General features: G+C 51.8%; 1 protein-coding gene across 3 annotated transcripts in view; it reads right to left on the bottom strand.

Moving 5' to 3' along the window:
- IQSEC2 (IQ motif and Sec7 domain ArfGEF 2) overlaps positions 1-27,199 on the bottom strand; it is an 87,700-nt gene continuing 60,501 nt past the window's right edge. For 2 of the 3 annotated variants that reach the window (XM_064364330.1, XM_064364331.1), the window contains exons 3-14: positions 23,124-23,385; positions 21,505-21,906; positions 16,931-17,826; positions 15,365-15,526; positions 14,757-14,879; positions 13,635-13,801; positions 10,340-10,479; positions 8,810-8,935; positions 6,276-6,375; positions 5,266-5,427; positions 3,446-3,619; positions 1-2,310 (exon numbers count right to left, since the gene is read on the bottom strand). In XM_064364330.1, coding sequence (XP_064220400.1) covers positions 2,297-2,310; positions 3,446-3,619; positions 5,266-5,427; positions 6,276-6,375; positions 8,810-8,935; positions 10,340-10,479; positions 13,635-13,801; positions 14,757-14,879; positions 15,365-15,526; positions 16,931-17,826; positions 21,505-21,906; positions 23,124-23,385 — 2,728 coding nt within the window. In that variant the 3' untranslated portion in view covers positions 1-2,296. Of the gene's footprint in view, positions 2,311-2,906; positions 2,957-3,445; positions 3,620-5,265; positions 5,428-6,275; positions 6,376-8,809; positions 8,936-10,339; positions 10,480-13,634; positions 13,802-14,756; positions 14,880-15,364; positions 15,527-16,930; positions 17,827-21,504; positions 21,907-23,123; positions 23,386-27,199 lie in introns of all 3 variants that reach the window. The other variant, XM_021677369.2, reaches the window with a different exon arrangement.

The following is a 27,199-nucleotide window of genomic DNA, read 5'->3' as shown; positions in this document are numbered from 1 at the left end:
TGTGAGCACAAGGTCTTTTATGAGGCATCAAATATACATTCTTATATACAAGGAGGAAAAAAAGACAATGCCTGAACCCCAGCTCCTCTCCACACAGCCCCTCCCACTGCCACCCTCCCCCGCCCCCAAGCCCCAGTGGCCCTGGCCCTTCATACAGCCAGGGTCCGTCTGTCTGTCTGTACTGCAGCCCATGGTGGAGAGGGGAGAGGGAGGCAGGAGCTGAGTAAGGAGCTGGATATGCAGGGCAAGAAGAGGAGCTGGGGCTTGTAAAAAATATATTTATAATAAATAAACAGGGCTGCAAAAGGGCTGGAGAGGCAGCGGAGATTCTGACGGACAGAAGGACTCAGGCATTCTGGCTCCCAGCCCTGGCTCTGATGGCTTCAATCTCTGCCTCAGGAAGGACATCTTGGGCTCATGGTGGCCCTCTGGGAGCCTCTCTCCCCAGGACTGATGCTGGGTGCCCTGCCCCAGCAAGGTGTGTGTGGGCAATATCTGTAAAGTGCATTGTCTTCAGTTGTAGGTGGGGGAGGTGTAAGGGAATGGGGGGGCATGCAATATGGGTGAGGGAGGGCAGTGCCCTTCTCATCCCAGACCTGAGCCCCCCCCAAAACCTGTCTGGACTTTGATCAGGATAAGAACGTTGCAGGGCAAGGCAAGTTCCTGAAGCCAAAGAGGTCTGGGCTGGGGCCTACTGGAGAAAGGGCATAGACTGGCTCGAGAGAGGAAGCACAGCCCCGCGTGGGGCCAGCACAAGCAGGGTCCCACCCACCAAGTGCATCGACGGTCCGTGTCCTCCAGCAGGCAAAAAGACACATGGAGGTGTGTGGCCAGGCCCTGAGGTCAGAGAGAGGGCCGAGCCAGCTGAGGTTTGGCCACAACTCTACAGAGCGCTCTCCTAGCCCCACACAGCCAGAGGAGCCCCTGGGAAGTCTTCGCCCCGACAGCTCTGGACACCTGCCCTTCTCTGCCAGCCAGAGCTGACAGTGAGTTCACACAGGCCTGGAGCTCTGAGGCCACAGAGCTAGACCTCCAGGGGAAAGTGGGGAAGAAGAAAACAGGAGAAAGAGGACAAGAATCTCTGGAAGGCCCTCACCACTCCCCAGCGCTGGAGCGCCCTGAGTCCAGGCTTCAAGTGGCAAGGGTCCTCGAATCTGGAAGGAAACCCCATGGCAACTGCTGGGGGTGAGAGGAGGGGTCCCAAGGAAAGGGAGGACATGGGGAGGAGGACGTTGCTATGTGTATGTATATTTTTGAAAAAGCCAAGGAAGCAGAGAGGGTACAAGGTCCCTCTCCTGTGGTTTCCCAGACTTTCCTGTTCCCCAGCTCACTCTCTCCATTCATCAGACCACGGTGCTGATCCGGCTTGGCTTGGCCTTGGGGTTTGCACTGGGGGGGTTGGCTGTGCCAGGGGGCCCAGAGGCGTGCAGCGGGCCATGGGGGGAGGTGGGCGGAAGGGGTGAGTGCGGGGTGTGGGGGGAGGGTGGGGGGAGGGGCGGGTAGGAAGGGTGGGGTGGGATGGGTGAGTGTGGTGACAATGGTGACTGGGGGTGGTGGGGATGGGAGTAGGAGCCCCCTGGTGGCCGGGATCCAGGGCCCCCAGCTGCGCCTGCTGCTGGCATCATCTGTGGGTGGTGGCTGAAGATGAAGTGCTTGGGGCCCTGTTTGTGGGCTGGAGGGTGCTGGGGGGCAGGACTGTACAGGGGCAGTGGGGATGTGGGCTGGTGCAGGGGGGTGGCGGCCATGTGGAGCAAACTGAGGGTGTCCTCCAGCCCCCCGTCTGGGAGCCCTGCCTGGCCGGCCCAAGGTATAGTGTTGCGGCCCTGGGACTGGGCCATGGGCGTGGAAGTGGCGATGTGGCCCCACAGGTGGGGCTGAGGCGGGAGGTGGTGGAATGGAGCCCAGCTGGGGCAAGGGTGGGGGCTGCTGGGGAGGTGGGGGAAGAGGGGGCTGCTGGGGTGGGAGGTAGGGTGGTGGGGCAGGTCCCGGTCCTTGGCAATACTGGGCATGCAGGGCCTGGAGTTTAGACTGCCCATCAGGCAGCACCCCTAGGCCACCGTGGCTGTGGCCGTGGTGGTGGTGGTGGTGGTGGTGGTGCGTGGAAGAAGCAGATGAAGAGGAGGCAGAGGCCTGGCCTGTTGGCGGTGGTGGCATCTGGAAGGGCCCCTTGCCCCGCTTGCTTCCAAACAGAGAGCCCAAGAAGGATGAGGAGTTGGAGACGGGCCTCTGGCTCTTGTACTCCTCTGGCGGCGGGGGTGGGGGCGGAGGTGGCATCCTCTGGTGAGGGCGTGGACTGCTAATAACAGACCCCTGGAAGTGGGGAGGGGGAAGTCAGGCCAGGCTAGACGCCCTAAACCCTCAGCCCTAAATTCCACCCCTATCCCTGAGGGCTGGAGCTGGGGAGACAGCGAACCCCAAGTTGTAACAAAAACCAAATCACGGTCCTGTACGCGTATGTGGAGCTCCCCAGCTTGCAAAGCTCGACTGTCACATCCACATCTCAGCTGAGCCTCAGCTGGGAGAGGAGGAATTAGTGGCACCTCCTCCTCATCCCCATTTTGCAGGCGGGGAAAAGGTTAGGCCCGGAGAGGCAGTGACTCGCCCAGGGTCAAAGAGCAGGACTTGGAGGTAAGAGCTTCTCGTGGCCCAACTCCAAGGGCATCCCTACGCGCCGTTGGCCCTGGGGTTGAGAGGGGGCATGGGAGAGTGGAAGACAGACTGAGAGACAGGCAGAATGAGGACAGACAGAGTTGAGGACAGATGGAGAGAGTGGTTGGCTGGAGGGAGGCAACTGCATGGTTCCCAGCAGGGAAGAGCGGGGAGCAACAGGTCCCCTCCTCCTCTGGGGCTCCATGGCCGGGGCAGGGCTCATGCAGAGGACGAGTGGGGCAGGAGCTGGCACTTACTTCGATGGTGCTGTCCAGCGATCCCACGCTGTTACGCCGCCCCCGCTTCCCTGCACCCACAAGCAAGGAGCCCAGCGTCAGAGCAGCAACCCCCCCTCCCTACCCTGCTGGGCTCCAGAGCTGGGCACCAGGCCTGGGCCCCTCCCGGGGACAGACACCCCATTATCCCTTTCCCCCATTGAAGAGGGGGAGGTGGGGAGGAGGAGAGGTAGAGAAAGAGGAGAGAGAGGAGGAAAAGATGGAGAAAGAGGAGAGGCAGTATAGGAGAGACAGAAGAGGGAGAAGAGGAGGAGAGGTGGAGCAGCCAGAGAGGGGCCAAGACTGTGGCCCCACTTCACACGCCCTGGCCCAAACGCTGGGCTCCCCCTGCTCTGACCTGGCTCCCAGGCCCCCTGTGGCACAGCGCCCAGGGCTCTGGGTGAAGGCAGGGTGCGTGCCTGTGTGGCAGGTGGAGGGAAGGCTGGCAGCCAGTGACAGGAGGCAAAGAGGACACCCGGTTCCATGTCTCCCCAGCCAGGGCAGGGGCCTGGAGGGCTTACCTGCATCAGAGAGGTCTCGCAGGGAACTGCTGAGTGCGCCCCGTTTGAGCCCATCGCCTGCCCCGTAAGTGTCCTCCAGGCTACTGCGGGCCATCGTCCCATTCACTGAGTCCTTGGCCCCTCCAGGCTGTGAGGCGTTAGGCCGCATCATACCTTTCTGCTTCTCCAGCTCCGCTGGGTGGCAGTCAGGAAGACAGGGAGCAAAGGTCAGGAACAGGAGTGAGAGCCCATCTGACTGACCCTAGCCCTCCTTCCGCCTTCCTCCTCCCTCCCTCTGTCCCCAGGCTTCCTGTTTTGCCCCTTGGACGGCTAGCACTTGTCTCCCCGCAAACTGCAGCTCCGTTGCCGAAGCACCCTCAGTGCCCAGCTCCCATCTTGCACCCTCCCCTCCTGCTCAGCCTTCCCTTCATTCCTCTTGGTGCCTGCTCTCCCTGTTCCCTTTCCCTTCCTTTCACCCTTCTGACTTCTCCCCTCCCATGCCCTCTTGCAGTCAGGTCTCCCAAAGCACCCCTGCCCTTCAAAATAGAGCTTCACGGCAGATGGTTCACAGTAAGGATGGGAAGGCCCTTCTAGCCTATGGCAAAGGGCAATCTTTCCAGAGTTCGCTCAGTTCTCAGATACCTCGCTCCAGAGCAGAAGGGCTCCTGGAAGGGCAGGAGCAGGAAACTGACAGGAATCAAATTCTCTATTATGTGCCAGGCAGTATGCTGGGCGCTACACATACTTGATCTCTCTCAATCCTCACAACAGTTCTGAGGTCAGTATTAGCATCCACATTGTGCAGAGGAAGAAACTGAGAATCCGAGAAGTCTTAGAGCTTGCCCAGGGTCATACAGCTGGAAATGGCGGAGCTGACATTCTGGAATCAGGTCTGCCTGATTCCAGAGCTTGGGTGCTTCTGGCTTCCTTACAGCCCCACCTCCCCACAGAGCTCATAGAAACACGTGTCTACTGGCCTCCCCTCATCTTGGGCTGCTAATCCCTCTCTCAGGATTTCCCCAGGGTCTCAAAGGATCTGGTGAACTGAAATTTCTGTCCCTGACTCGCTGAGGAGTAGAATGGCCCTGGAGCTGTGAAGGCCTCACCAAGGAGCTGTCCGCCGCCTCGTCTCTCTCTTTCTGTCTGCCTGCCTCTTTCTCCTTAACACCATGTTACTTAACTGTGACTGCTTAGCCTGGAGAAGAGAAAACTTGGAGGGCATCGGGAGGAATGAGATGTAATCACTATTTTCCATTATATATATATATGATCAAAATGACTTGTTGTGGCCCCTGGGGTTAGAGAGGATAGGCCAGTGGGACTCAGCTCAGGAATTGATATGTGGGCAGAGGAGGAGAGAGGGTGGAACAGGGAATACAGATTTTTTGAACACCTAAGATGTGTTGGGACATTTCGGCTACCTTGTCTCATTTCATCTCCATGACTCCATGAAGGAGATTTCGTTATCTCAATTTTGTGTAGGAGGGAAATTGGGGCTTGATGGGTTAGGCAATTTGCTCCAGTTCACCCAGATAACGAGTAGCATACCTGGGATCTAAAACTATAGTCCTACCTCCAATACTCTGATTCTTCTCCCTGATACCTTTCACTAGAAGGAATAGTTGGCTCATAATTAGAGTTTGGGATACTAATGGGCCTGGGAGGTAATGAGCCCCTTGTCACTGAAGGTATTCAAGCAGAGGCTGAGGAATTCTTGGAATGAGGATGAGAAGGTGGGACAAGCTAACCCTCAACTCTGAGATTCTCAGAGGATAGGATTCCTCGTTTCTGCAGGGCACTGTTTCAGGAGAGTGGGGAGGAGATGTTGCTGGGCTACTCACACTCCACACGGTATTTCTCCATCTCCTGCACCTCCGCAATGGACTCGCGCAGGTCAGATGTGAAGCGCAGCCGGTCCTGGAGGCTGGGGGCATTGAAGATGATGAGGACTTTTCGCTCCCCGCCAGGTACTGCAGACAGCAACTTGATCCCAAACTGGTAATCTGCGGAGAAAGGGGAGACTGGGCACCTCTGTTGGGATTGCTGCAAGGTGGCTCATACATGGTCTTTTTTTTCTGAGACAACATCTCTCTGTCACCCAGGCTGGAGTGCAGTGGCGCCATCATGGCTCATTGCAGCCTTGAACTCCTGGGCTCAAGTGATCCTTCTGCCTCAGCCTCCCAAATAGCTGGGACCATGGGCACACACCATATGTGCAGATAATTTTTTTTATTTTCAGTAGAGATGGAGTCTCACTATGTTGCCCAGGCTGGTCTCAAATTCCTGGGCTCAAGTGATCCTCCTGCCTCGGCCTCCCAAAGTGCTGGGATTACAGGTGTGAGCCACCGCACCTAGCCCATGAAATAATTCTTCTACTGTCTAACTCTGATCATGCCTCTTCTCTGCTTGAGCATCTTTAGCAGCTCCCCTTTGCCCAAAGCCCCCAAACCCCTGGTAGCCATGGCGCCCTTACTCCCTGTACTGCAGGATGTAAACTCATGGAATTCTGCATTGGTCTCTTGAAACCCTTTCCTCCTCGCCTCTGCCTCAACTCACAATGCTTCTGCTGCCCAGAATGCCACTCAACAAAGCTCCTCCTGGTTCATCTGTCAGAGCACAGCGTGATCACCATCTCTTTGGCCCACCAGAGAACACATGCAATGTGGTTCTCTGCAAGACCGTGAGCTTACCAGGGGCTAGACCCAAGTCATACTCCACCCTGGCCTGCCCCTCATCTTGGAACCAAGTAGGTGCTTTGGAGACCCTTAGCCCTGTTGTAAGGGACCCCAAAAACTGGAGCTGGTATGAATGAAGGAGACTCTCAGGAGGTAGGATCCAAGAAGGGACTCACATGAATTCTGGAAGAGCTGCATGTGCATTTCCACGAGCGGGAAAGACTGACGGAAGCTGTAAGTCACCAAGATCTTCTTCTTCTGGAAAATTTTGGTGACCTTTGGCAGGGGTGGGAAAAAGATAAGAGGCAGGGTTTTGGGTGGGGAATTTCCACGTGGCACCTATTTCTGGTAACCACTCTCCCCTCTCATCCCATTAACAGACATACCCACACAAACACACATACCCACAAGCTAGGGAGAATGGAAGCTTGAGGGACAGAATGAGAGACGTGGAAGAAAACACAAGTTTCTGATGTAATGACCATGCACCACTTTTTACCACATTTCCATGAACTAACTGAATCCTGCTCCCTCCAGGAAGCCAGCTCCAACATCCCACAGAGATTTGTAAACCCCTTTTCTGAGCTCCAGAATGGTGATTCAGTACCTTTCCTTTAACAGGCGCTATGCTAGTCCTCTGAGTGTGTGATCGCCCCCCTGCTGAACTGGAGGGCAGGAGTCTGGTTGTTGGGTTCTGTCACCCAGCCCCACCAGAGCCTGCACTTAACGTCAATCCCTGCTGAACCTACGTAGAGAGTTAACAAGTCTTCCTCTCAACAACCCAACGTCTTTGTCGAGTACTTGGGCACTCTGGACTCAACTAACACAGGCTGCAAATATCTCAGGCGATCTGCAAGTGGCTCATAAAAGGAAATGTTCTGATTTCAGGGTGGTTAGAGTGAACAATGACACAAAGCACTTTTTTAGGTCCTTTGGGCTGTGAGCTTCCTGAGAACAGGGACTAAGCCTGATTCATCCTGGCATACCCAGTGCCTCGCATAGAGCTGGACACACACCAGTGTGAGTACCTGAGGGATACCTGCACATTGATTGTGTGGGCCAGGTACTCCTTGGGGTAAGGCCGATTCCACATACAACCTCTTATTTCATTTCATCCTCCTGACAACCCTGTGAGGTAGGGGTCCATTTCACAGAGGAGGAAACTAAGGCTCAGAGGGAGCATGGAAGTACTTCAGCTAAAGCAGCAATCCTCAACTGTGGGCGATATTGCCCCAAGGGGACACGGAGCAATGACTGGAGATATTTTTGGTTGAAGGGTTGCTACTGGCACCTAACAGGAACAGACCAGGATGCTGCTAAACATCTTACAGTGAACAGGACAGTCCCCGCAAAGAATCATCCAGCCCTGAATGTCAACAGTGATGAGACTAAGAAACCCTGCTCTAAAGGAGGGAAGACCACAGGGGGAACAGGACCGCTGTCCTCAAATCCCTGGAGAGCTGTCTTGGAGCAGAGAGACAACACTTGTTCTTCGTGGTCCCGAGGGTGGAGTGCAGATGGTTGGAAGAAAGCCACAGGGAGACAGATTCTAGCAGTCAGAGCTGCCTTAGACGAAGGCGGCTTTCTGTCCCTGTAGTCATACATCCAGTGGGCCACCTAGGTAGTTGGACCCTGAAAGTCCCTTCCAAACTGCAGAGTCCTAAGAGTCCCATCCCTAAAAGACAAATATCTCTACTAGTAATGAGCTCAGTTTTAAGAATCACTTCAAGCATTTTTTTTTTAGATGGAGTCTCGCTCTTGTCCCCTAGGCTGGAGTGCAATGGCACGATCTCTGCTCACTGCAACCTCTGCCTCCCGGGTTCAAGTGATTCTCCTGCCTCAGCCTTGACAGTAGCTGGGATTACAGACGTGCACCACCACGCCCACCTAATTTTTGTATTTTTAGTAGACACAGGGTTTTGCCATGTTGGCCAGGCTGGTCTCAAACTCCTGACCTCAGGTGATCCGCCCACCTTGGTCTTCCAAAGTGCTGGGATTATAGGCATGAGCCACTGCACCTGGGCTAAGCATTTTTTTAAAATTTTGTTTTTATTTTTATTTTGAGACAGGGTCTGGCTCTGCTGCCCAGGTTGGAATGCAGTGGTGCGATCACTGCACACTGCAACCTCTGCCTCCCGGGCTCAAGTGATCCTCCTGACTCAGCCTCCCAAGTAGCTGGGACTACAAGCACGCACCACCACGCCCGTCTAATTTTTGTATTTTTCATGGAGACGGGGTTTTGACATGTTGCCCTGACTGGTCTAACTCCTGAGCTCAAGTGATTCACCTGCCTTGGCCTCCCAAAGTGCTGAGACTATAGGCGTGAGCCACACCACCCAACCCACTTCAAGCATCTTGATTACTGAAGGTTTCCAGACTGACCCCGAGGGTCACAGATTCACCCTCCTTCCTCAACCCTATGGGCTACTGAGGTGGACAGGGATATTTCCTACCACTTCCCAGGTTCTAAGTCTGTCATCTCCCTTGGTCCTCATATTTTCTGTCCCTGTGTGTCTGTTACTACCTCCAAATGCATCTTTGAGCAAAAGGAGGGGTAGAGAAGGCCTGGGTCTTGCCTGAGAGCATGCAGATGGCATGGCAGAACACCGCGCCCACCACACTCCACACACCAACATCAATGTGGTTCACATCTGACTCAGGAATCAAGCTCACCATCTCCCTCCCATCTCCTCCCCCACAGTGCCCATACCACAAGGAGATCATTGAAGAGGAAGACCTCCCGCTGATGCAACCCTAGCCTCTGGGGGCGGTTTGGATCTGGCACCTCGTAGAGCTGGCAGCAGCAAACCAGTCGACGGTGAGGGAGAGACAGGACCTAGATGGGCATGAAGAAACAGGTGTCAGCAAGGCCAGCCCATCAGCTTCAGGTCTCCTGGCACCTTAACTTTCAACCGAAAGTTTACCTCTCATACATGTGTGTCACTCTGACACAAGGGATATCAGCAACTAAGGCCTAAGCTTTTCTGCTACCTTGCCTTTGTCCCTCTGTCTGGAATGTCTTTCTTGCCCAGCTCTGCATGGCCATATTTCAACTCCTCTTCAAATTTCAATCCCGGCCGGGTGCAGTGGCTCACACCTGTAATCCCAGCACTTTGGGAGGCTGAGGCGGGCAGATCACCTGAGGGCAGGAGTTTGAGACCAGCCTGGCCAACATGGTGAAACCCCATCTCTACTGAAAACACAAAAATTAGTTCGGGCGTGGTGGTGGGCACCTGTAAACCCAGCTACTCAGGCGGCTGAAGCAGGAGAATCGCTTGAACCTAGGAGGTCGAGATTGCAGTGAGCTGAGATCGTACCACTGCACTCCAGCCTGGGTGACAGAGTGAAACTCCATCTCAAAAAAAAAAAAATTCAATTCCAAAATTATCTTTTCCAAGAAGACTTCCCTGATTTCTCCAGGTTGAGAATGGCTTTTTTCTCCTTTCTCATCTCCTAAACTGGACCATAAGGCAGAAGTATTTTAATATATGTGTCTTTGTCTCCCACTCTAATTGGTCTGTGAGTGCCCCCAAGGTCAGAGACCACATCTGATTCATGTCTATGTCTCTGGTGCCCAGTAAGATGCTGGGCTCAGTGGAATAGCATCCACAAATGTTTGTTGGCTAAAATATTAAAGAGTGTTCTTTTTTTTTTTTTTTGCGATGGAGTCTTGCTCTGTCTTCCAGGCTGGAGTGCGTTAGCACGGCCTCAGCTCACTGCAATCTCCACCTCCTGCGTTCGAGCAATTCTCCTGCCTCAGCCTCCTGAGTAGCTGGGACTCCAGGCATGCACCACCACGCCCGGCTAATTTTTGTATTTTTAGTAGAGACATGGTTTCACCATGATGGCCAGGCTGGTCTGGAACTCCTGACCTCAGGTGATCCACCCACCAGAGCCTCCCAAAGTGCTGGGATTACAGGCATGAGCTACTGCACCCGGCCTAAAGTGTGTTCTTGCTTTGGTTTTCTGCTGATCATTAGCTTGACTCTTCACTTGGGATGGATAGGGAAAGTCCGAGGTGAAAAGGATGCTAATATTTATACAGTACCCACTATGGGCCTTGGAATGTGCTAGATGCATTTACACAGAGTGTCTCAGTCTGCAACACAACCTTCTGAGGAATGCATTATCACCCACTCCGTATTGCAGATAAGGGGCTCAGGGAGGTGCAGTGACTTACCACTCAGTGGCAGAGGCAGACCCGAACCCTGGCCCCTCTGCAGCCTCCCAAGGCACTCACCGGTTTCTTTCCAACAATCATGCGCTCCACAGCCTGCACCTGGGACACGTGGTCATCATTGGTCCGCAGTTCACGCCCCTGGATGCGCTGGTAGATGCCCACCAGAAGGTCTCTGGGGATGTCTTCACCATTGTCAACCCCTGGGGGAGGGAGTAACACAGGGATATGTCACATAATTATGGGCACTGCATGGTAGGGGTGCTCCACAACCTCTACACACAGGCACAGGCCACGATAGGACTGAGGGTCAGTGGGTGCCCTTAGCCTCTCAGCCGGGATTGGGGCACGGAGGGTGTCCTTCAATGCAACAGCCAGTTGCTGTCTTCCCCGGGGTGAACTGTTTTCAACAACTCAGAATACACTGTAATTAAAATAATCAGTTACTATTGTTTGCCTTCCTAATAAGCAAAAATAATTTAAAATGAAATCCAGTGCTAGTAAGAGTGCAGGGAAGTGGGCATGTATGGTAACATAACTCTTTTGGAAGGTAATTTGGCAAGAACCTAAATGTTAGTACCCAGTGATTCCTCTTCTAGGAATCTACCCTAAGGAACTACTCAGAAATATGTACAAGATGTATGTACTACAAGAATGTAGGGCAGGTGTGGTATAATCCCAGCACTTTGGGAGGCCGAGCCAGGTGGATCACTTGAGCCCAGGATTTCGAGACCAACCTGGGCAACATGACAAAATCCCATCTCTACAGAAAATGCAAAAATTAGCTGGGTGTGGTGGCGCACACCTGTGGTCCCAGCTACTTGGGAGGCTGAAGTGGGAGGATCACTTGAGCCCAGGAGGCAGAGATTGCAACAAACCATGATTGCACCACTGCACTCCAGTAACAACAACAGAGCAAGACTCTGTCTCAAAAAAAAAAAAAAAAACCAGAGCAAGACCCTGTCTCAAAAAAAAAAAAAAAAAGAATACTAAGTGTTACTTATGGGAACAATTTGAAACAACCTAAATTTAAAACATAGAAGAACAGGTAAGTATAGTATATCCATTTAATAAAATAATGCACAGCTATTAAAAACTTGACATTTACAAAAACATTTCAATAGCATGAGAAAATTGCAGTAGCAAGTGATGTGGAATGAGTAAGATGAATTGCATGTATGGTATGATCTGAACTATATAAAATGTTATGTATGCATGAGGGAAAAGATTAGAATGCACCAAAACATTAACTATGATTGCCTCTAGGGGACGAATTTTGGGTGATAAAAAGAAATTTCCTAATTTTCAGAATCTTCCAAAATTTCTGAAATAATTATGTATTACCTTCATTTATTTGTTTATTTATTTAATAATTAGAGGGGAGAAAGATACACACACACACACACATATGTTGATAGAGAGAAGGAAAAAGAATGGATGAATGAATGATGGCAGGATTCTAGCAGACAGCTCCAAATGGCCTCTGATCTAACTCTGTCCTCCCATGTTCACCATCCTTCTCCACTTCCGATTGCTGAGTGAAACCCACTGACTCTTCTCTCTAAATACTCTGCTAGAGAAAATGTTTTCTTTGCAGGTTGTGGAGGCTCACACCTGTAACCCCAGCACTTTCAGAGGCCGAGTTGAGGCAAGGAGTTTGAGACCAGCCTGGGCAACATAGGAAGACCCTATCTCTACAAAAAATTTAAAAATTAGCCAGGCATGGTGGCACATGCCTGTAGTCCCAGCTACTCAGGAGGCTGAGGTGGGAGGATCACTTGAGCCCATAAGTTCAAGGCTACAGTGAGCTGTGATTGCATCACTGCACTCCAGCCTGGGTGACAGAGTGAGACCCTGTCTCTAAAAATAAAAAGCAAGAAAAACAGAAAACAAAAAAAGAGAAAATGTTTTCTCCCTTGGAAATGAAACATCTCCTCCCTGGACAGGTGCTAAAGGAACGTCCTACATCGCACTGACTTTCTTACCATAGCAGCCTCAGCTGCGCAAACCCCGATGGGCAGCCAATTTGTTTTGTTTTCAGTTTGTTTTTTTTTCCTTTGCCTCTATTTTCCTCTTTCTTTTCTGTTTAAACAATCTTAACATCTGTACCATTTTTAGTAGGCTGCTCTTTGGTGATAGGCAGGGCTTAACATCAGTAGAATAAGCAAAAAGAGCAAGGCGACACCTTTCATCTGGCATTCAAGTCCCTCATATATTGGTTCCAGTGGACCTTCCCAACCCATCAGCGACTTCATCCCAATTGTTTTTCTTCTTCTTCTTCTTTTTTTAAGACAGAGTCTCGCTCTGTCACCCAGGCTGGAGTGCAGTGGCACGATCTTGGCTCACTACAACCTCCGCCTCCTGGGTTCAAGTGATTCTCCTGCCTCAGCCTCCTGAGTAGCTGTTATTACAGACGTGCACCTCCATGCCTGCTAATTTTTGTATTTTTATAGAGATAGGGTTTCCCCATGTTGGCCAGGCTGGTCTGGAACTCCTTGCCTCATGTGATCCACCTACCTTGGCCTCACAAAGTGCTGGAATTACAGGCATGAGCACCCAGCCCTCGATTGTTCCCTAAAGAAAATAAATGTTCCTGCCTCTGTGCCTTTGGTATTCTCACTGCTAGGTAAGCTCTCTATCTCCATTGTGTCACCTTCTCCATGCCTTCAAGACCCACCTTAAAATACAAATACTGCCTCCTCTGGGAAGCTAGGTAGAGGTGGGCTCTCCCTCTGTTGAGCTCTGACTGCACTTTCAGCCTCTCTGATGTCACTGTTCACTTTCTGTCTTATGTTAGTTATCTGGGTACCACAAGTCAGCCTCTCCCCGACACGGGGAGCTCTCTCAGAACAGGGACTATGGCAGGCTCCCCTCCATTGTCCTTGGTACCCATCATGGGGCTTGGCACACACTAAGTGCTAAGTGTTGACTGACTGGCTGGTTGTTTGGTCGAGTGATAAATGAATGTATGAATAGAGGAAAAGTTACCTAAAATAATTAAATGAGTCCTCAGGGGGCATAAATAAGAGAGGGAAAGAGGGAGCGAGGAAAGGACAAGTGAATGACTGAATGAATGAATCAGAGTAAGTTTTGTAAGAGTCAGGACTTTATCATGTTCACTGCTTGAACCCCAGGACCTAGAATACACAGTGGAAGCGCAGTAAATACTCAGTACAGTGGGTAAATGACGAGTTGAGAGAATTAAGTGAATATCCTACGAACATCCAGCCAGGGCAGAAAGTGACAGCATCACAAATTAAGTTCCAAGGAACAGATGGGATATCCTGCATCCTTCCCCACCTTACCCCCCAGTTTCCCTTCCCAGGTGAAGGGCAGGAAAAGCTGATAGGGAAGTCACCTCTCAGGTTCTTGATGAAGTCATCTAGTTTCATCTTTCGTTCAGCCTTGACGCTGGGACTGTACATGTCGGTATTGAGGAGGATGATGGCAAAAGCAAGGATGAAAATGGTGTCTGGGTTCCGGAATTGGCGCACGAGGGCTGGGTTACAGACACAGTACCGCTGGCTGTAGGGCAGGAGGGGTCAAAGCCAGATTCAAGAACCAGCCATCTCTGCCTACCCACCATCCACCCAGTCTGGCACCACCAACCCTTTCCTGTAAGCAATACTTCCTTGATCTCTGGGTCTGTCCTCTTCAGAGCTTCCCCTAGACCAGCATGTAAAAATCACAATCGCTACCTTTTGCAGAGCTCTGCCAGCGGGTTTATGTACATTGTTTCATGTAATCCTATCATAATCCTGAAAGGAAGCTACTGGCAGTCCCATTTTACAGATGAAGTGACTGAGGCTCAAAGTGGTGAGGTAATTTGCCCAAGGTAATAGAGCTGGTAAATGGTGAAGCCGGGATGAAAACCTGGATATTTCAGAATGCAAAGCAAATCCTTCTCCCATTATGAGAAACAAGTTCTCAGCAACTCCTGTTTCTCTTCTAAATACCCTAAAGTGGCGGAGCCAGGACTTAGACCCCGGTCTATCTGATCTACAAAGCCTTTATAGCAGAGTAAAATGGTTAAGGGCGTGGATGGACCATGGACTCAGACACATACAAGTTCAAATCCTGTATGACTCTGGGCAAGTTACTTAACCTCTGTGAACTCCTGATTTCTCATCTGTAAAATGGGAATAACAATAGAAGCGCCTACCTTATGAGGTGGTTGTGACTATTCGGTGAAATAATCACGTAAAGCGCTCAGCTCAGAGCACCTGATACCTAGTAAGCACTCCGTGAATGTTAGCTGCTATTGCTGATGCTGTTGTCACTTATCGAATGCCCCTGTCCCGGGGCTGAGCTAGATACCTTACGTGGACTACCCCTGATCCTCACAATTGCCTTGCAAGATAGGATTTATCATTTCTGTTTTATGGTGAAGAAAGTATGAGGCTCAGAGAAGTGACTTGTAAATAGTACATCAATGCCCACAGGAGGGAGGGGCAGCTTTGCGAGTGGGAGGGAGGCACACCTGAAGGCTTCGATGAGTCGCTCCACTTTCTGGGCCTCACCCTGAACCCGAATATGGGACTGGAACTTCCGGAGTGCATCATCCAGATCCATGGAAGAGAAGTCCATCTCATCCACCACACAGCTAAGGAGCAGAGAAGGGGGTGTGGTACTTTCAGTTCCTCTGCAGAAAACCTCTGACCCACCTGGATCTGCTCAAATGGACCAACACCCCCATTGATAGACTCCCAAATTCAGGACCTGTGGCACGAGCAAGTACACATGAGGACGGAATGTTTGAAATTGAATCCATCTCAGAAAATTAAGGCAAGGCACATGGTCACTAAAGGTCCTTTCAATCAAGCCACTCATTTCAGAGATAGGAAAACTGAGGCCCAGAATAGGCCACAGGATGAGCATGTCTTGCCCAGGGCCACCCAGAAGACTTTAGGAATAGGGCCGAGCAAGATCAGACCCCTTTGGGGCAGACGGGGTACGGGAGCAGGAAGGTCTATTCATCCTGTTTTGAAAAGCTTATCTGTGCCAAAGGGACAGGCTGCCCCCTTCCTCCCTCTTGCTGTCCTTTTCCAGGAATCCCTGGCCCAGCCTGCCCCATCCTGGGGTCCTCACTCCAACACGTCTCTGTTGAACTGCTTCTGCCGGTTCCCTAGGAATTCCCCTATCATCTGCCGGCTGAGGCCTTTCCGCTCCAGGATGAAGTGAGCCACTCCCACCGGTGTGTCTGACAGGAAGCCCCGCTCGATCAGATACTGGATACCCTTCTCTGGCTTCCTGCAGAAAGAGGGGAGGTCGATGAGATGACTGTCCTCCTGGAACTGTGCTGTCTGTCTCATTTGTTGAACTAATTTCGGGCCCAACTAACTCCGGCCTCAGAGGACCAACGAAGTCAAATACATCATTTGATCTAATCCCATCATGGCACAAATGGGAAAACTGAGGCCCAGGGAGAAGAAGCCACTTGCCCATTTTAAGGAGCTTCAAAATCCCAAGGTATCTTCAACCCAACATCCCCCTTCACTGGAGCCACACCACAATTAAAAGAAAATCAGAATCTAATGAGAGCCTGCTCTATGCCAAGAGCTTTGATATTCCCAGCAAGAACCGAGGAGCAGGGCTGAGTGCCTTCCTTCTGAGTCATAGACCCTCAGAGTAGGGAGGAAGTGAAGAGGTTACTTTGTTTCACATCCCACATCCCACCCAGGCAGGTATCACCAACTTTCTCTGAGTGTTTCTATAGACAAGGTGCCCCGTAGATTTCCAGAGAGCTGGGCCAAAATCTGGGTCAAAGCTATCCCATATTCAGAAGCCCAGAACCTTAGGACCCCATGAGGCTAAAATTTGGAAGACACTGGTGCCACAGGCGTCTCAGATCCATCACTTCCCAGTTGTATGACTTTGGACAATTCCTTTTACTTCTCCAAGCCTTGGTTACTTACCTACAAAACAGGGACATTACTGCTTACCTTGCTGAGCTATTGTAAGAACTAAATATAGGTGGCAGTGTTTAATAAGCTATAAAGATGTAAGGGATTCAAGTAATGGCTTATATTACATGTAATGTTTTCTAATTACATCTAATGTTTTCCAATTATTTTCTAATCAAATGTCACACTCCCACCTCACTCCTAAGCACCTGGCAGAAGACCAGGCACCTAGAAAGAGCTTAGTCACAGTCACTAAAGGGTCCAGCACACCACCCTGCCCCCAACACCTCTCACATACACAGTCTGCTAGTCGGTAGATGGAAAAACCGGAAGGGCAGGGGAGTAACACACCTTGCCCGGGGCTGTGCAGTGAGTCTGGCCAGAGGCAGACTGGGGAGCCAGGACTCCTGTTTCCCAGACTACGGCTTTTTCTACACCATATCACCTCCCCTCTAAAAAGGGAAGGTGGGGAGGACAAGGTTCAGATTCCATTTAGTGGGGTCGGTCATCTCACCCAAGATCGCACAGCCAGCCAGAGGCAGTACCAGGACCCAAGCCCAGATGTGTTAAGGGGCTCTCTACTCTGCCACCCTGTTGCCAAGCCTCTTCCCTGAACGTCTGGGGAGAAATACCATTCCACAAAATGAGAGGATGCCAGAACTGGGATCACTGCGTGGAGTTCTGTCCCAGGGACCCAAGTGCCCATGGCACTGTAGGAAGGGGTGAGCAGGCTAGAACAGGGAGCACGTACTTGTTGAAGAGGTTGAGGCCGATTCGGTAGTGCCGCCTCTGGACCACGTCATTGTTGAAGGCTGGCGAGTCCCAGCTGTGCCTCGTCTCCCGCTGGTAAGTCTGCTTGCACAGGCCGGTGGCCGGAGGCTCTCTCAGGCTGTCCCGAGAAGAGGAGCCGGAGCTGCAGTTGATGGTCTCATTGGAATTGCTGGAGCTCTCGAGGCTCTCATTATCGCCACCATCAGAGTTCTCGCCTGCTGCCTCGCACTTCCCCAACCTCCGACCCCCAGCCACACCACTGGGCCCAGTGCCACTGTTGGGGGCTGGGGGCAGGGGTCCTGGTGGGGCTGGGGCTGGGCCCTCAGGGGCTGGGTAGTGTCGGTGTGGGATCGGGGCCCTGCCTGGTGGCCCCTTGTGCTTCAGGGTCCCATGGGGGCTGCAGCCATCAGCCTCATACACCAGCTGGCGGTGGACAGAGCCGCGATCTGAGCGGTCACTCAGGTCCACGGAGCTGTCACTAGGAGGCTCAATGGTAAGCAGGGGAAGGTGGGCGGCCCGCAGCCGGAAATCCCGGCACTCCAAGCACCCGGGGCCCCTGCGAGTGCCTTCCTCTCGGCTACCATCTTCCCGGGTTCCTGATGGCACTGGTGGAGGAACTGGCGGGAGAGGGGCTGGCGCCCAGAACTCGGGCCGGCCCTGGGGTGGGGGTTCTGTGCTGGGCAGTCGCTCAGGGGATTGTTGGGTAACTGTGTCATCCAGGTAGAGGGGAAGGTCACTGAAAGATGTGGCTGAGCTGTCCTCTTGCTGTTCCTTTGACTCTCGCTTCTCCAGCTGGGCTGACCCTGGCTCCTCAGACATGGGTCCCGACGGGTGGCAGTTCAGGGCTTCGTCGATGGATTCAGCCAGAGACTTTACCTGTGCAGGGGGAGGGAGGGGAGAAGGGAAAGAGAAACAAAGGAAAAAACGGTAAAGGGAAGAATGGTGGAAGGTGGGAATGAGGGAGGGAGGGAAGGGAAAAGTGGGAGTCTTCCTGGTGGGTCAGCCAGGAGGGTGGATTTCCCTCCCCCAGCCCTGACAGGCTCTCTGTGGTCTGTCAAATGACTCCCAGGGAACCATTGTGAGCTCACAGGAGCTGGGACTAATGCCCACAAGTTCCCCACTCAGCTCACCCCCTAATACCTCCTCTGTGTCCATTTAGGCCCAAGCCAAATGTTACCTCCTCCTTGATTCAAGCCACATTCTTGCCTGTGCCATCCCCCAGGGTAAACCCAAATCCCAGCTTCCTCTGTGGGAATTCTCTTAGGAAATCCATAATATTTGACCTTGAGCATCTGGACCACAACTTGTAGTGCTCTCTCCCTGTGGTACCCAGACTCTAAACTGGCTACTAATGATCCCTGCCTCCTGGTATTCACACCCTAGGGTACCACATTGTACCAGAGTTGGTCTGTGTGACAAACAGCATATGGCAGAAGTGAATGTATGTCACTTCTGAAATTAGGTTTTAAAAGCCTGCAGAGGCTTGGCATGGTGGCTCATTCCTGTAATCCCAGCGCTTCGGGAGGCCGAGATGGGAGGATCCCTTGAGCCCAGGAGTTTAAGAGCAGCCTGGGCAACATGGCGAGACTCTATCCCTACAAAAAATAAAAACATTAGCTGGGTGTGGTGGTGGTGACACATACCTGTAGTCCCAGCTACTTAGAAGAATGAGGCAGGAGGATTGCTTGAGCCCAGGAGCTCGAGGCTGCAGTGAGCTATGGTCACGCCACTGCATTCCAGACCGGGGAACAGAGCAAGACCCTGTCTCTAAAATTTTTGTTTGCTCATTCGAGACAGAGCCTTGCTCTCGCCCAGGCTGGAGTGCAGTGGCACAATCTCAGCTCACTGCAACCTTCTCCTCCCGGGTTCAAGCAATTCTCCTGCCTCAGCTTCCCCAGTAGCAGGGATTACAGGTGTGCACCACCACGTTTGGCTAATTTTTGTATTTTTAGTAGACAGGGGGTTTCGCCATGATGGCCAGCCTGGTCTCAAACTCCTGACCTCAGGTGATCTGCCCGCCTTGGTCTCCTGAAGTGCTGAGATTACAGGTGCCAGCTACCATGTGCAGCCAAAAAAAAAAAAAAAAAAAAAAAAAAAAACTTTTTTAATTAAAAAAAGGCTGCAAAAAAATGTTTTTAATTAAAAAAATTTTTTTTTAAAAAAAGACTACAGCTTCTGTCTTTAGCACTCTTGGTCACTTGTCACTTGTACTCTTTCAGTCCGATCTTTCAGTGTGGGGAAAGCTGCATCATGAACAGTCCTATGGAGAGGCCCACATGGTGAGGCACAGACCTCCTGCCAACAGCCAAGTGAGTGAGCTTGAAAGCAGACTGCCAGCCCCAGTCTAGTCTTCAGATATTGTGGGCTCTCCCTATAGCTTGACTACAGCCTTGTGAAAGGCCCTGAACCAGAACCACTCAGTCATGCCGTTCCCAGCTTCCAGTCCCCCAGAAACTGTATGAGATAATAAATGTTTGTTGTTTAGGTTCAGTCTCTCAGGTCAGTTTTAAGCTACCAAATATGGGGGTAATTTGTTACACAGCAACAGATAACAGATACACTTCCCCATCAGACTTCAATAGCACTCAGAGCTAGCACCAGATCTGGTTCCCAGACTGATCACCTATTCCCCATTCCTCCCTTGAGGGATGGATCCAGGCCTGGTTTCTCTATTTTCAGGTCAGCTCAATGCATTGCTTGACACAGAAGAGATGTTAAATTAAATCTCTGTTGTATGGGTGAATGGACGAATGATAATAGATCTTCCTTTCAATATTCCTTTTCTTCCCTCCACCTCTTCACCAGCTCCAAAGAGGCATGCCCAGGCTGATGGCAAGGCCAGATCATAGAGGTTAGAGCAGAGTGACTTTTTCTCTTATAAAGCTTCATCCATTCATTCACTAATCTCTACCAAGTACCTTGGTTTTATGAAGAAAACTAATATGTACTTAGCAGCTACTATATACTAGGTGCTTTCATATATATTACCTGTATAGTTGCACTGAGTCTTCCAAACAGCTCTAAAATGGTTTTATCTCCATTTTATTTTCTCTCTATTTTATTGATCATGTTTCAGTGTGGTTAAACAGTTTGTCAAGGCCACACAGTTGGGAAATGGCAGAACTGGGATTCACACCTGGGCAAGAATGTTGACACACCCCAAGACCACTACCCTTACTGCGTTACAATCCCACCCCTCCACGCTTTTGCTGATGCAACGCCTATGTAAGCAATACCCTCCCAGGTATTTCCAACTTGCTAAATCTTTTCTGTCTGGTAAGACCCAGCTCCAGTGCTGTTTTCTCAAATAGGTTTTCTGTGGTTCTCCCAGAAGAAAGTTTCCTCTCCCTCCTCTGGGTAACCGAGGTACTATACATTATACTATAGCTTTTCTCGTGGCTCAGAGCACACTCTACTTCAGGAGACAGTAATGCACACATATGTCTGCCATTTCCTACTGCATTGGGATCCTTAAGCACCAGGATCAGTACCAGGTCCAGGTCCTTAGCCTCAGTCTCCTCCTCTATTAAAAGGAAATAATCCCTGTCTCGGCCGGGCGTGGTGGCTCACTCCTGTAATCTCAGCACTTTGGGAGGCAGAGGCAGATGGATCACAAAGTCAGGAGTTCGAGACCAGCCTGACCAACATGGAGAAACCCCGTCTCTACTAAAAATACAAAATTAGCCAGGCGTGGTGGCGCATGCCTGTAATCCCAGCTACTCGGGAGGCTGAGGCAGGAAAATCACTTGAACTCGGGAGGCGGAGGTTGCAGTGAGCCGAGATCACTCCATTGCACTTCAGCCTAGCCAACAAGAGTGAAACTCTGTCTCAAAAAAACACAAAAAACAAATAATCCCTGTCTCACAGATCTGGTGTGAGGCATACACAGCACTGGCACACAGTAGGAGCTCGTTACCTGTGAGTTAAGCTTTATCTGATAGCAGTAGATCAAGTTCCAAATAGTGAGAACGGTTTTTCTTATTTTTTCTATATACCCATATATATTTTTTTTCACAAGAAGGGAACAGCACGAAACACCGATATTTTTAACTTGCTTGTTTTAACAATGTAATTTCTGGCTGGGTGCGGCAGCTCACACCTGTAATCCCAGCCACTTTGGGAGGCCGAGGCGGGCGGGTCACCTGAGGTCAGGAGTTCGAGACCAGCCTGGCCAATATGGAGAAACCCCATCTCTACTAAAAATGCAAAATTAGCCAGGCATGGTGGGACATGACTGTCATCCCAGCTACTTGGGAGGCTGAGGCAGGAGAACCGCTTGAACCCAGGAGGCAGAGGTTGCCTTGAGCCAGGATCGTGCCATTGCACTCCAGCCTGAGTGACAAAAGCAAAACTCCATCTCAAAAAAAAAAAAAATTGTAATTTTCTGTCTTGCCAGTTCTTTCTTATTATTCTCACAGTCCTAACTCAGATGGTAGCTATTTGCTGTTATTAAATGCCTGTCACACAACTTCCTTCAGTTTGCAATCTAGGTAAAAAGTAGGAGTAGCCAGGACATGGGGATGGGAAAGAAAGGCCCTTTTCAGAGATCCTCACCTGTTTGGAGAAGGAGTCCTCAAGCTCTGTGATGTCATTAGAAAACTCTCCAGATGTGGTGACGGAGCTTCCACCGCCATCAATGCCCCCACCACAGGAGCCTCCATACGGGAGCCCCCGTTCAAGCCGGTGGCTCCGGGCACCAGCCATGGCACCCTCGTCCAGCGAGGCAGGCTTGCCCTCGAAGTACGCGGGATTCTGTGCCTTCTCATACTCCTCAAAGGAGAACTGCATCCGCATGTTGGAAAGGATGATGCGGCGGGACATGCGGCTTTCGGAGGCTGAGCTGCGCAGCCGCTCAAAGTTCTTGTTCATGCGGTACTGGCGGAAGGCTGTTTGGATGGTCCTGGCAGCCCTGCGGCTCAGGAAGGAGCCCCCATACTTCCGCTCCAGCATTTCCACCTGGCAAAGAAGGGTCGAGGGGAACAAGGTCAGAAAGTCATGGCAGCCTCATCTCCCTAGGCCCTCAACCACACCGCCCCGACTGGAGTCCCGGATGGCTGCTTACAGCCACCGGAAGTGCCAGGTTAGGCGCCCAGTAGTTTTCTCAAGTAACACTGGTCAAATGGGATTGGATTATGTTTTGTTTTCTTTTCTTTTTTTTTTTTTTTTTTTTGAGACGGAGTTTCGCTCTTGTTACCCAGGCTGGAGTGCAATGGCGCGATCTCGGCTCACCGCAATCTCCGCCTCCTAGGTTCAGGCAATTCTCCTGCCTCAGCCTCCTGAGTAGCTGGGATTACAGGCACGCACCACCGTGCCCAGCTAATTTTTTGTATTAGTAGAGACGGGGTTTCACCATGTTGACCAGGATGGTCTCGATCTCTTGACCTCGTGATCCACCCGCCTCGGCCTTGTCCCAAAGTGCTGGGATTACAGGCTTGAGCCACCGCGCCCGGCCGGATTATGTTTTGTTTTCTTATTTACACGAAGAACAAATTGATTATTCGAAAACAGGAAACAGAGAAGCCAAAAAAAAAGGAAAGCAAGGTAGAAATAAACAGAGAGCAAGAAGAAGGAAAGGAAGGAGGAAGAGAGAAAATGAGAAAAGAGAAGGGGAGAGGGAGAGAGAAAGGCAGGGAAGGAAGGAAGAGGAGGAGGGAGGAGGAAAGGGAGGGAGGGAAGGAGAGAAGGAAGGAAGGAAGGAAGGTAGGTTGGTTGAATTACCTACATTCCAAACACCTAAGCATAACTAGAATATGTCCTTTGGTGTAAGGCGCATGTTTTTGCATATGTCCTTCCAGTTTTTTTCTATATGTAGTATTTTGTTTTCCCTCCACCTTTTTTTAGCTGCACAATCTATTGTATGGCACTCTCCTGAAAAGGTCAGCTAATGAGTGTGCTTCCCGTTAGACTGACTTTTTTGGGGACCGGCTCCAGGACTCATTCACCTTTACATCTCCAAGACCGAGGCAGGGAGCTCAGTAAATGTTTGTTGAGTGAATATAAGCCTCAGTGGATAGGTGGTAAATGAGTGTGTCCCCAGGTCCGGGGCCAGTCTTCTCCAATTCCAGCCTCATGATCCCTCCCTGATACCACCCCCAAGTGCCGTGTCCCAACCCCTCCCCTGGCGCTCTCTTGTATCCTGACTCCCAATCCCAACCCGGGCGCCTCTGCTGTACCTTCTTGTCCTGCAGGTCTGTGGAGAGTTCATAGCTGTCTGATAGGGCCTTGGAGCGCTTTATCTCCTCCTCCTCCTGCTTCCTCAGGGCGACACTGGCTGGCTGCAGGCGTGCTCGCTGAGCCCAGGGAAGGCCCACTCCAGCAGGGGGGCCCCCCATGTGGCTGCTGGAGGGGGGCAGCTGGCTCAGCCGGTAGGGGGGTTGGCTCCCAGGACTATCAACCGCTGTGCTCAGGTCACTGCCTGGGGCATCACCCTCCACACTGTGGGGATGAGATAAGATGAGCCAGGATGTGGGGACAGGAGAGGGGCCTGCTGGGCCAGACTGAGAGTGGGTGAGCCAGATCCCTGCCCCCATCCTGTCCACCCCAGCTTCCTCACAGATATAGGGACCCAACACTTACAGGCCAGGGTGAGTCCTAGCTCTCGGACTCTCTCCCCACTCCCGCCCAAGTCCCTTCCCTTCCAGCCCCCTTGCCTTCACAGCGAGATCCTCTCAGACTCCTTTCCCTCAAGGCTCTGTCTGATCCCCAGTCCTCCTCACCCCTCACAGCCTTCTCCCCTAGACCACTCAACTCCCTGTCTGGTCTCCTCACGCCCTTTCTTCTGTCCCCTCACAGCTCCACCCCTCCCCGCAAACCTCTTCCCCTCAAGGCTCTGTCCCCTCATGGCCTTGTCCCCAGCTTAGCGCTGAGATTTCCCTCCCAGTCTGATTCCCAGCACTACCCCAGACTACCTCCTTCAAAGTGCCACCCCCCTTCCAGCCCTGTCCCAGCGGTGTGAGGCCCACCCCTGCACCCGACCCACCCAGGATCTCCCCTCCCGCACCCAGCCCTGCCCGCTGCAGCCTGGCCCCTGCCCCCTGGTGCCTGAACTCTGGACCAGGCCAAGCCAGTTCCCAGGGTTCCCTGGCTGCTAGGGCAGGGCGAGAAGCGACAGTAGGAGGCGCCTCCCATCCAGCATCCTCACAGGTAAAGAGCTGCCCTGCGGGGCAGCTTCCTTTTTCTCTTCATGGCCTCCTCTGCTCAGCTTGGGGGAGGGGGTAGGGGGGTCTCCACGCGTGGCAGGAGCTGGGCCCCGGGTCTTGCCCGCCCTGGTTTCCCAGAGCTGTTGTTCCACCAGAACTGCTTCCATGGTGCCATGGCAACCAGGCTGCCAGGGAACCCAGGTGGCGACAGAGCCCAGGCGCCTTGAGCCGAGCCTGCATAGTGAAGAGCCACTGAGGTGGGGAGGACAGGGAAGGACTTGGGCAGGAAGGAACATGCAGGTGAGGCATGGAGGAGGCTGTGGGGGGAATGGGTGTGGCTGGGACCCAGAGGATGGTCTCATTTTGGGGGGCATAAGGTTGGAGTCTCTTGGCTGGTAAACGGGTGAAGGGGTACTCCCCAGCCCCTATTCAGCAGAGGCGAGGGCAAAGAGCAGAGATGGGCTGGGGTGGGTATGGGGGGGCCCTACCAGTGCAGGAGCTTGAGCTGCAACAGGCCTAGCAGCCTTGCAGCAGAGTGCTTTGCACTGTGGGCTGGATGTGGCGTGGAGGCTGCGCCCACGAGGCCGGGTCCCGGGCTGCAGCACTGTGGGGAGCTCCCACCCACTGCTCACCCTCCACCCCAAATTCTCTCTCCTCCTGGGCCTGGGGCGGTGGCCCCTGACATTACCCCCACTCCAGGGTTCAGCCCCAGTACAGCCCACCTCCGGCATCTAAGATGTTTCTCTCCTCCCCGCCGGGACTGCAGAATCTCACCCACCAATCTCTCAAACCTCCCCTCCCAGCACATGGCTCAAGCCCAGTTTTGATCAACTGTCTCCTGTACGCATGAACCATCATCTATAACTTCCACCGCTCGGAAGAGATAGCCTAAGTCCCTTATTCTGGCATTTGAGGCTTCTCCAAGACACAACAGCTAATATTTACAGATCATTTAGCACATTTAGGCACCATTCTTACCACTTCACACTGAATAACTTGTTTACTCTTCAAGACAACCGTATGAGGTAGGTACTGTAATTTATCTTCATTTTACACATAAAGAAACTGAGGCCCAGAGAGGTTAGGTAACATACCTATGGTCACACAGCTACTAATGATAGAGCCAGGATTCAAATCCAGGCAGTCTGACTCCAGAGCCCACACTCTTGAACATTAAGCCATACTGCAGGGTTGGCTGCCAGCCCCCTACTCCATCCACCCATCATTCCAGCCTGGCCCAGATCCTGCTTCTCCCAAATGCTGTCTGCTTTCTACCTCCAAAACTGCTCATACAGTACCTACCACTTGAAATGCAATCCCCGTCGTCTCCGCCATCTGCAATCTGAGAAATTCCCCCACATCCTAGTTCCGTCAAGATTCAGGTCATATGCCACCACTAAGAAGCCCTCCTGAATCCCGCCTCCAGCCAGAAATTATTGCTGATCCTGTTCAGAGCTCCCACACACAGCACATGTCTGTCCTGCTTTTTATGGCACAGGTTAGCTTTGGCAAAGCGTGACAGCTATTTGTGTTCATGACTCCCAGAATCCCAGCTCAGGAAGAGAATTTGATAATCTCCCAGCTAGCACAGAGCACATAGCCTGGAACAGAGTAGGTGCTCAATAAAAGCTGCCGTCCGGAGGGAGTCAGTAAATGTGCTCAAGAGGCTGCTCTAAGAAATATTCTCTCTTGAGCTTTTACCACAGCCTCCAATCTCCTCTTCCAACCCATTCTCCACCCTGTGGCCAGTGAGAGCTTTCAAAAGTACAACTCTGGGCCAGGAGCGATGGCTCACTCCTGTTATCCCAGCACTTTGCGTGGCCGAGGTGAGCAGATCACATGAGGCCAAGAGTTCAAGACCAACCTGGGCAACATGGGGAAACCCCATCTCTACTAGGGGTACAAAACTTAGCTGGGCATGGTGGTGGGTGCCTGTAATACCAGCTACTTTGGAGGCTGAGGCAGGAAAATCACTTGAATCCAGGAGGCAGATGTTGCAGTGAGCCAAGATCATACCACTGCACTCCAGCCTGGGCGACAGAGCAAGACTCTGTCTTAAAAAAAAAAAAAAAAAAATCTAGGCAGGGCACTGTGGCTCACGCCAGTAATCCCAGCACTTTGGGAGGCCAAGGTCGGTGGATCACCTGAGGTCAGGATTTCGAGACAAAAATAATACAAAAAATACAAAAATTAGCTGAGCATGGTGGTACATGTCTGTAATCCCAGCTACTCAGGAGGCTGAGGCAGGAGAATCACTTGAACCCAGAAGGCGGAGGTTGCAGTGAGCCGACATCCCACCACTGCACTCCATCCAGCCTGGGAGATAGATAGAGTGAGAGACTCAAAAAAGTAAAAAAGCACAAATCTAGTTAGGCGCAGTGGCTCACACCTATAATCCCAGCTACTCCAGAGGCTGACGTGGAAGGATATTTTCAGCCCAGGAGTTGAAGACCAGCCTGGGCAACATGGCAGAACCTCGTCTCTACTAACAATACAAAAAATTAGCCAGGTACGATGGTGGGCCCCTGTAGTCCCAGCTACTCGTGAGGCTGAGGCACGAGAATCGCTTGAACCTAGGGGCGTGGAAGTTTCAGTGAGCCATGATTGTGCCACTACCCTCCAGCCTGAGTGACAGAGCAAGACTCTATCTTAAAAAAAGAAAAAAAAAATGTACTGCCAGGCATGGTGGCTCAGGCCTATAAGCTCAGCACTTCACGAGACAGGAGGATAGCTTGAGCCCAGAAGTTCCAGACTAGCCTGGGCAACACAGGGAGACCCTCTCTCTACAGAAATAAAAAATTAGCCAGGTGTGGTGGCACGTGCCTGTGGTTCTAGCTAGTGGGGAGGCTGAGGCAGGAAAATCACTTGAGTCCAGGCTCAGTAGTGCCACTGCACTACATCCTGGGTAACAGAGTGAGATGCTGTCTCAAAAAAAGAAAAAGAAAACATAAACAAGGCTGGGAGCAGTGGCTAACGCTGTAATCCCAGCACTTTGGGAGGCTGAGGCGGATGGATTGCCTGAGCTCAGGAGTTCGAGACCAGCCTGGGCAACATGGTAAAACCCCATCTCTACTAAAATACAAAAAAAAAAAAACAAACTTAGCTGGGCG

This window comes from Aotus nancymaae, unplaced genomic scaffold (assembly GCF_030222135.1).
Source record: "Aotus nancymaae isolate 86718 unplaced genomic scaffold, 86718_ANA_hifiasm-v0.15.2.pri h1tg000058l, whole genome shotgun sequence".
Taxonomy (NCBI): domain Eukaryota; kingdom Metazoa; phylum Chordata; class Mammalia; order Primates; family Aotidae; genus Aotus; species Aotus nancymaae.
This window is presented reverse-complemented; position numbering and strand designations above follow the sequence as displayed.